This window comes from Monomorium pharaonis, chromosome 4, assembly GCF_013373865.1.
Source record: "Monomorium pharaonis isolate MP-MQ-018 chromosome 4, ASM1337386v2, whole genome shotgun sequence".
Classification (NCBI taxonomy): domain Eukaryota; kingdom Metazoa; phylum Arthropoda; class Insecta; order Hymenoptera; family Formicidae; genus Monomorium; species Monomorium pharaonis.
The window spans coordinates 20,911,862-20,922,349 of NC_050470.1; the positions used below are offsets into that span (position 1 = coordinate 20,911,862).

Consider the following 10,488-nt stretch of genomic DNA (forward strand, 5'->3'; position numbering starts at 1 on the left):
ATAATCATCATAAAATAAGGCATCAAAGATAATCGGGATGTTTATGTATACTACTACAAAAACTAAAATTTTTAGGGGAATTTTTTCTTTCTTAAAATCATGGATTTTCATAAGATTTTATTGATATTCAGAGAATTTTTTCAATTTTATTTTTAAATTTAATTTAAAAAAAACTTTTTTAATAATTATTTCTTTGATTATTTTTTAATAATAATAATAATAATAAATGTAAAATGTTAATAATCTGTTAATAATAAGTATAATTGTTTAAAGTTAGTATAATTGGATATACATTCGCATATATTCAATATTGTTCAAAAATTTGAAAATATCTGCAAAAGTTAAGTATTTTAGTAAAAAAATCGTAATTTTCTCAAATGCATAAAAAAAAAAGAAAAATAGAGCTTTAAATACATATATCTTTTAATCTTATATTTTGTTTATACATAAAATCAATATTTTTCCCAACTCTTTTTTTTTTTTTTTTTTTTTTTTTTTTTTTTTTTTTAAGCACTGTAACTTGGTGATTTATCAGGCAAAAATTAATAAAAAATTATTTTAAAATAGGCTTTCTCTAAACTTAAAATGCTGTTTAAAAGAAATTGATGCAATAATTTTTCGCAATATGATATAAAACTTTTTAAGGTGTAAAACTTTATTACTTATTAAATGTTTTTTTCTACTTTGAAACTAAAAATTTATAGAAGAAAGAACAAAGAAAAGATATTGATTATAATATACACGATTCGCAAATTAACAAAATTTTTTTAAACTTTTTGTACTTAACTTTTCATGAAATATGCGAGAGAACCTCATATTTTTGTTCCCAAATTTATGAACGATATTTTCATATTACGAATTTTTATTTAAACAAATTAAGATGATACTAGAAGACAATATTATACTGTAGAAGGCTTTGCTATAGATTTCAGCTTTAATTACAAAAAAGGATAAATATAGTTTCGTGTGAAATCCTTGTCTTTTATTAATATATGTATGTTTATTTGTACTTTATACTTCTACGTATTTCAAAATTCTATTAAACATTTCTTTAATCTTATGTGGAATTTGGAATAAAAAAGTCTGGAAAATCCAAAAATTTTCAAGAAATTTTTAAGAAAATAAATAAACACCTCCATAATATAATGTACAACGCAAATATTTAGTGCTTCTTTATCTGATGGCGGATTACGACACGACTGAAATAATTTTCTATCTAAATTATATAATTGTTATTATTATAATATTATTATAGATTGTATCGAAAACTCTAAACAGTATAAAATCACAATACAATTAATCAATTATCATAGGATCAAGTATTATGAAAGATATTTTCCTATAATTATTTTATTCTATAGCTTCACATATAGCTGTTTTCTGAAATATTTGCATACGCCTTCCTTTTACATTTTATACAATTTTTTAAATACTTTTACATACTATATACCGTTTGAGGTGTACTATAGCGGCAGATGTTCACACAGATGAGGAAAAGAATCGTACATCCAATAATTGTTGATATTTAATTAAATATTAAACAAATGTTAAATCACATAAAGTATATTGTAATACTGTGGTCAGCACATCATAAATTGCAAATTCGAGAAGCCAGAGAGATTGTGTGAAAGATATGGTTGTGATCATCCAATTACAAATATGCGCCAATGAAAGTCAATCTTTTGTGGATATTTAATTTGTAAATAGGCACCTGAAAAAATTACTCTTTCTTGTACTAATTATGTATATTATATAAGCCACTGTCTTTCTTACATATATGTACAGTTTTTTAAATAAGATATGTACAATTAAATGTATAAATTAAAAAACAAATCTTAAATATAAAATTACATTTTTTTCGAAGAGGAGAATTTTATAGATGCTTGCATCAGAATCATCAAATTGCTCGTCAATTTAATTTGTGATATTATATATTCCAGCTTTAGGTAAGAATCATGTTTCAAAACCAACTATGCGGTGCGCAGTTGGACATTTACACAAAAATTCACAAAAATTATTATCAGGCACCAAGAACTGCCTCGATCAAGAAATGGTACTTTCTCTTATTTCTTGTATTAATAACATATTAATAACATATCAATTTAATATTCTTAACTTCAACTTGTTATCATTTAATATAAATTAAAATTGTGTTTAAAAATAGGAACAATCGATTTCAAAAAATATTTTAAATAATTAATCAAAATTTTTTTAATAAATAAAACATCGGCTAATTACTGAAGTTCATTAGCTTAAAAGAGTCACGTTTTTTCAAAACTTTATTTATTAACCTTTTGTAATAAAAAAACTTTTAGTATTGATATTTTCAAAATAAATACAAATTAACAAAATTTAATTAAAAAACGATAATCGTTATGTTTAAATATTTTTTATAACATTAGAAAATATTAATGTGGAAAAAATTTGTTTATGATTTAAATATAGAAACGAGTGTTTTTGTCACATTTTATTTTGTCACAATTTTCATTAATATAATGAGAATTGTATATAATTCAAGAATGTACTTTTACATGAAATAATAAGAACTTTTATTTTTATTTCTAAAATGTTCTTTATAAATATATTTTTTCTTACGAATAGTTTAAAAAAATTTTTATATTTTGCGATAGGGGAAAGGAGGATAAGACGAAATGGGTGAAACAACGAATTGCTAATTTCTCTAAGCTGATAACAAATGGGTTGATATTGAACTTAAGACTTTAGATAATAGTAAATCATCTGTTGTAGTTGGATTTCAACCTGTCCACAAAAATGTATGATAAGAAATATATTTTCTGCATTCATATGTAATTTTTTGGTAAGACTAATAATTCAAATAATATGTCAAGGAGAAAATTGCCAATAAGAGCCAGCCTGGATATTAGTGTATAAGAAATGTATTTCATATAAGTATTTATTATAAGCTGATGTTAAATACATTGCAACACGAACACAAACGAAATTATGTACATTGAGTATGCAAACGATTTGGCTCACAATTTGACTCCTCCTCAGTGCAACAGTATAATATCGCAAAACTGTCTGTGGTTGTAGTTTGTGTCATCTTCTGTGTAAAAATGAATATCAAAAGCTCTTCTTCATAAGGCTTGTTCTTGGTAGCTGTACTGCTGTACTGGTGCAATAAGTTAGAATGAGAAAAAAATATATTTGTCTCATTCTAACTTATTGCACCAGTGCAGCAATGCAGCGACGAAGAATAGGCCTATGGTCAATCAAGAATGAAAAATAATCCGACGTCACAAAAATAAAAAATTTAAAAAGGTGTAAAAAGAATGCTACACTAACATATTCATATTTTTCATTTCTCATATTTGCAACATTTTTATAAAATATACATGATGATTGTGGGTAAGATGACATTCTACATAATTTTTTTTCTAATTGTGATATTTAGTTTTAATTCTAATATTATTCTTATAATCTTATTCTTAATAATTAATTTTTTTTAATTTTCTGTCACAGTAAATAAATATTTTTTTATTACATATATCTATGTCTAATTATTCTATATTTTTATAATAGTAGACATCACAGATGCGCACATGCTATTTGACATATTTTTTACCTTTTAAAAATAAATTACAATGATAATTGTATATAAATAACTATCTATACAAATTTGGCAGCTGTCAAAATTCAATCCCAATAATAGTTACTCTCGCAACACGAAGTAAGTATGGTAAGAGAACCAATCAGCATTACAGAAAACTCAACAAAATCATCACAGAAATTTGGAAAAATCATCAAAAAATCTTATCTTTTGTATATATATAATCCTCTTTTTTCCCATTTTTATATTTTCCTTCTCATAAGACTCAATGGCCTTGTTTCCACCAATCGTTTGATATGCTATCAAATAGTAAATAACTAGTGAAGTATCAAACAATCAATGTAAACAAGGCCTATGCTATTTTAGAAAATTATATGTAATGTTAAGAAAAGTTATATAGTTGAAAAATTGAAAAAATTAAAAATGTCTATAAATCTATTAATCAAGAATTTATATATGAAAAGACTGAAGAATTTCCTTAAGAAATTTAAAACATTCTTAACTACATTTATTTAGCTTTAACATAGACAATATTTATAATTGATGCTAATTTTAGATGTGCCAAAGAAATATACAATTTCTATATATATTATATAAAATTATATAATATTACCTGTTTTGATATAAATCTTATGTACAACAGTTATACAGAAGAAATAATATGCTTGATAGTAAATTATTAATTAACTCGACTCTAGTTCTACTGATTAAAAAAGTGTAATTCTTTCAGCTTGAATTAATCCTTGTTCTTTGGTTATTGAGATGTCCAACAATACTTTTTAACAGACAAAAAGCTTGCCTCGAGCATATTTCACAGTTCGAGAAGAGTTAGGGCAATCAATTGAAGTAATTCAATCTTTCTTCGAAGACAAGTGATCCCACAAGACTCCATCGTGTGGTAACTGCGATTTTATATAAGGAAGCAACCACGTCAGGTACCACCGTTCTCCAAACACTTCTCTAATATTGTCCTTCCAACCCATATCATACGTGAAATCCTTCTTGTTACTCTCGTTCCCCACGACGCCCCTGAGAATCAAGTTAAAGTGATAAATGCATAATATTCCAGTGTACAAGGTACCCACTGCTGAGACGTCATACAACATCAGATAGAATTGATCCATGGACATGTCAAATCCAAAGAAGATCACTGGAAAGAGCATCTTGAGGATCGACATTGGGAACTCGAAAGGTATTCTGTTCCAGATGAAGAGGCTGCCGTAGCAGAAGGCATATGCTGCTCCAAAACACAGATAGCATAGGAACATGACAAAGTACCTATGGTTATAGTAACCCACACAGCAACCAGTGAACACGCAGTGATGGTCACGTTTGAGAATGCAGGTATCGCAGGTACTGCAATGCCAAGAACGCGGCGGCGCCAAACATTCACAGATTGTGCACAGTCGCCAACCGTCTGCTACCTTCGCGGTGCTCACCGGTATGACGCGCCCACTGCCACTAGTACTAGTGTCGCACAGCACCGTGTACGTAAAGTTACCTATAATGTTCAGCATAATAAAATTGCCGAGAATGAAGTGGAACGCGTACAACACGGGGTACTCATCGCCGTACAATCCTGGCAGTACTATCCATAACCCGAACCAGTACAGGAGAGGCGATATGATTAGAACGAAGACCATCGACAGCACATCACTGACAGTTCGTGGCCACACTTTCTTCCGGATTATCATTGTTGCACGTTCGCTGCTCTCGAGTTATACAAACCGCCGCTTCTTCGCCTTTATCATCAAGATTTTATTATCTTTTTGGAGCTGATTGGCTAAGTTTACGTGAGCGAGGTTACGCCATTTTGAAAACGCGCCGTTTGCGACAGCGATGGGTACGTTCGGGGAGACACTATTAAGGGTGCGTTCCACTTAAAGCTCGCAACGACCGTGGAATCATTTCATCCTTGTTGGTTATCAAATATTAAACAAGGATAAGCAACGCTCGCGAGCGTTGCGGGCATTAAGTGGAACGCACCCTAAGAGCCACCGCACAAGCTTTTTCGTAACACGTTACGTTACGTTAAGGCCCGGTTCCACAACTCACGGTTAAATTAACTGGCCGATTATTCCATTGGAATTGACCAATCGTATTTGTTAAGCAAAATTAACAAATACGATTGGTCAATTCCAATGGAATAATCGGCCAGTTAATTTAACCGTGAGTTGTGGAACCGGACCTAAAGGACCATCTACAATGGAGAGTCGTAGGCCGTAGCAGTAGTCGTAGAAAATGTCTCCACTTCGTATTGCTTTACTGTTTACAGCCTACAGCAGACATTGAGCCAATTCATTGCGTGCTTACGATGAGCGTTTTGGGGCATTCGGGATTAGTTTTTGGTCGCCTTTCTTTGATGGCCGGCTTGTATGTTATTGCTACGTCGTTTTTATTCTAGACAGCATTGCCGTAGTTTTATGCCCAGTCTACAATGAGTCGTTGGTCGTTGGTCGTAAGAAATTTAACCAATCACAGTTGATCTTAGAGAAAAATAACCGAACATAATTGGTTAAATTTCTTACGACCAACGACCAACGACTCATTGTAGACTGGGCATTAGTGCTGTTACGGCTAAAACACTCCATTGTAGATGGCCCTTTAGTGCTCCATAAACCTAAGTTCGTACTTAAAATTAAACTTACATCAACGCACAAAGAAACTTTTAACGTAAGAGCCACCGCACAAGCTTTTTCGTAAGGGCCACCGCACAAACTCTTCCATAACGCGTTACGTTACGTTAAGTACTCCATATGAACCTAAGTTGTACTTAAAATTTTACTTAAATCAACGCACAAAGAAGTCCTTAACGTAAGAACTTAAGAACTTACGTTAAAAGTTTCTTTGTGCGTTGATGTAAGTTTAATTTTAAGTACGAATGGAGCACTTAACATAACGTAACGTGTTACGAAAAAGCTTGTGCGGTGGCTCTTAGCTGGTGTTGGAAAAAAAGGTTAAGTTGGTAATATTGAGAATTCCCAACGTTGTGTTCGTTTTCTCCCAGCTGGAAGAATAGTTGGAGATCGATCGAATAGGTGCATTTAATGCTAATGGCAACGAAATATCTTGACAAGCGATAACGTACGCATGTGTTTTATATAATTAACTTATACCTACGATTGTTGAAATTTAGCAAATTCAATCCTTTTTCTTTGTTTAATAACACTTAAATGTAAAATAAAGTAAATGTAAAATAACATTATTAATAAATAAAAAGCAAGAAATAAGAGGAACATTAAAATTCTCTTAATATCTTTTATTGTTATGTGTGGTTGTGACGCAGCATACAATTTAACAAATTACTTGAAATAAAATATTTTCTTAATGCAAATTCATAAATTATTACTTTTTGTAAATTAACTAATCAATATAAAAAATTACTGAATATATAAGTAATTATTTAATATAATGAATTTACAGGCTCTTTCTTTTCGTATTGTTGAACAAAAAACAAAAGTCAATAAAAAGAATATACAAATTTAATCAACATTATTATTATTATGGAAAAGTTATTATTGAAGAATATTTTACTCGAAAACATGTTTGATTCTTCTAGTATAGTTTATCGTCTAATAACAGTGATGACGACGATGAAGAATTACAAAATATCTTGTTCAGTAACAACATAGATGAAAAGAGAAACGTACCAAAAATAAAAAATTATTTGGAACACATTGTAGCAATTAAGTTATAATACATGAAGAATTATCGAACTATTATTCGCATACGGTTGTACCTTCTATTTTTGCTACCTGGGGCTCGATTCTTGAATTCATTCGCAAGAGAAACGTATGCGCAAACATCCGCTCTAACAGAAAAGTTGCAGTTGCAAGTTTATTGGTTAAAAACCATACGATAGCCAATAAATTTCTAACTTTTCTGTAAGAACAGAATTTTCGAATACATTTCTCTTGCGAATGAATTCAACATCGACATATAGAATGGACTGAGCATTGCGATGGGCAAGCGCGCGCCTGCTTTGAAGTGAGAGGTACTACACCTGAGGCCTATGTTTGTCTCTCTTGCAAGCTTCTGATTTGTTATTTCGTCCTCCTCCGTGAATGGAGGGGGACGAAATAACAAATCAGAAGCTTGCAAAAGAGACAAACATAGGCCTCAGGTGTAGTACCTCTCACTCTAAAGCAGACGCGCGCTAACCTATCGCAATGCTCAGTCCATTCTATATGTCGATGGAATTCAAGAATCGAGCCCCTGGGCAACCATAGACCTAGACGGCAACCATACATTATAAATAAAAAATATTAATAAAATTTAATGTTCCTTTCATTCTTTGCTTTTTATTTATTAATATAAATGTTAAATTTTATTTTATATTTAAGTATTATTAAACAAAGAAAAAACATTACCTTGAATTGACTGATAAATTTTGGTTATATAAAACATATGCATACGTTATCGCGCCTGACATAATGCTCTAGTTTATACCAAGCACTTGGTACGCGTATCAAGTAGTGAATTAAACTGATCAGCCAATGATTAAACACATTCACTAGTTATTTACTATTTGATACTCGTACCAAGTGCTTGGTGTAAACTAGGTCAATATTTCATTGCTATTTGCACTAAATGGTTACACGACATTTTCCCGAAAACTAGATGAGAAAATGTTGGTACTAACCAAATTCTCTAGGCAATACACCGTTTCAATTTCTGCAGGTTAGTAACACTGTTAAAGTAGTAAATCCAAGGTTTGCAGAGTCGGTTTTGACGTATGCGCGCGTATATGTCAAACAATAAATATTATATAAATGATTTATGACATTTGATTTAATAAATGAATAAAAATTACACAAATAACTAAAAATATAGTGCATAGAGATGAACAAGGTGAACAAATGTTTTATATATTTATATGCAAGAGAAGAAATTTTAATATAATATATTAATATATTAATAAACTATACTAAATTATATTTTTATTATATTAAATTAATTAGTAATATAATAATTTTCAGTTTCTTTGATGTGCCTTGACAGACAAGATTTATGATTGAAATCTGGTTTTCCATATTAAAATCATTGTCAGCCGAGAAACAAAATCTGTGCAAAATAAAATAGAAACATAAAGAAGGAAGAGGGAAAAAAATAAATGGAGAATAAACAAATATATATCAGATAAGTAGCTAATATCTTTATAAAAAATTATGTATTCTATATGTGCTTTTTGTAGATGAACCGATTCTTTTCTTGAATTAATTTTTTGTTTCAGCTTCTTAGCCAATTGTAGAATGTTGACAGCTGGACCACCAGAGAACAATTTCTTGCCGAATAAAGCTGTCAAATTCTAAGCCTGCTACTTCTTCGAGTATGTCAAAATTGTGAGCAAAAAAGTTGAAATTATATTGTAACATCAATTAGATTTATCAATGGTGGAGTAACAGATTGATACAACAAACTGAGAGCAGGTTTGTCGAAATTGTTTGTTCTACAAAGCATATGTGCTGTTTGTCTCAGCAATGTACCGACATTATTTAAACTAAAAGAGATCCCAGATAGCACGGAGAGTTTAAAAAGAACTCAATTGTACGTCACCAATTATGTTACCAATTATGAATTCTTTTTGAATCTCTGTGCTATCTGGGATACTATTGTGTTTATCGTCAACCTGTCATGAACGCTTTCGATAGACCTGCTCATTGTTTACTGTTATTTTGTTATATAGTCTGCTGATCGGTATACACCTTTTATCTTTCAGCAAACAGAAAATGTGCTACCTACATTGGCTTTTACAAGAATGGGTTTAGAAGTAGCGACGGATGCTTGTCCAACAATCGAAGATCATTTCATAAGTGAATACACTATTTGATGTAAAATAAACCAAAATTATCTTTTTAAAAACGATAAAAAAGACGCCAAGTGTATGCTGTAGAAAACACCTCTTAAATCTAAGATAGTCTTCATCTAATTCAACCCAAGTAATATCACGAGCCTTCTTATACTATAACTAAAATGTAACTTTAATTATTAAACTAATAATTATTTTAAATGAATTATACTCACAAACACACACACACACACACACATTAACTACAAAAATAATGATATCAAAATATTTCTTTAACGATAATTTGTTTTACTCCAAATAGTATATGTTTACTTACGAAATGATACTCGATGTTACAATGTGATATCAACTTTTTTGCTTACAATTTTGGCATACTCGAGGAAGTAGCAGGCTTAGAATTTGACAGCATACTCGGCAAGGAATTGTTCTCTGATGGTTCAGCTGTCAACATTCTACAATTAGCAAAGAAGCTGAAACAAAAAATTAATTCAAGAAAAGAATCGGTTCATCTACAAAAAGCACATATAGAATACATAATTTTTTATAAAGATATTAGCTACTTATCTGATATATATTTGTTTATTCTCCATTTATTTCTTTCCCTCTTCCTTCTTTATGTTTCTATTTTATCTTGCACAGATTTTGTTTCTCGGCTGACAATGATTTTAATATGGAAAACCAGATTTCAATCATAAATCTTGTCTGTCAAGGCATATCAAAGAAATTAAAAATTATTATATTACTAATTAATTTAATATAATAAAAATATAATTTAGTATAGTTTAATATATTAATATATTATATTAAAATTTCTTCTCTTACATATAAATATATAAAACATTTGTTCACCTTGTTCATCTCTATGCACTATATTTTTAGTTATTTGTGTAATTTTTATTCATTTATTAAATCAAATGTCATAAATCATTTATATAATATTTATTGTTTGACATATACGCGCGCATACGTCAAAACCGACTCTGCAAACCTTGGATTTACTACTTTAACAGTGTTACTAACCTGCAGAAATTGAAACGGTATTGCCTAGAGAATTTGGTTAGTACCAACATTTTCTCATCTAGTTTTCGGGAAAATGTCGTGTAACCCA

At 30.0% G+C, this 10,488-nt stretch overlaps 2 protein-coding genes and 1 long non-coding RNA gene across 3 annotated transcripts in view; 1 reads left to right on the forward strand and 2 right to left on the reverse strand.

Moving 5' to 3' along the window:
* The window catches only part of LOC118645314, a 51,059-nt gene that overhangs the window by 22,076 nt on the left and 18,495 nt on the right, over positions 1–10,488 (reverse strand). The window lies entirely within an intron of this gene.
* LOC105830718 (probable palmitoyltransferase ZDHHC24) lies at positions 2,882–5,418 on the reverse strand. The gene has a single exon (XM_012670225.3). It carries the CDS (start codon positions 5,263–5,265, stop codon positions 4,423–4,425), a length of 843 nt encoding a protein of 280 aa, XP_012525679.1. The 5' UTR covers positions 5,266–5,418; the 3' UTR covers positions 2,882–4,422.
* Positions 8,175–9,869, forward strand: LOC118645316. Its single transcript, XR_004963067.1, has 2 exons — positions 8,175–8,422; positions 8,551–9,869. It is a non-coding gene; the product is annotated as an uncharacterized LOC118645316 (long non-coding RNA).

Bases quoted from the DNA above. Each gene is read 5' to 3' on its own strand.
- LOC105830718 (XM_012670225.3), bottom strand. From the start codon at position 5,265: ATGATAATCCGGAAGAAAGTGTGGCCACGAACTGTCAGTGATGTGCTG.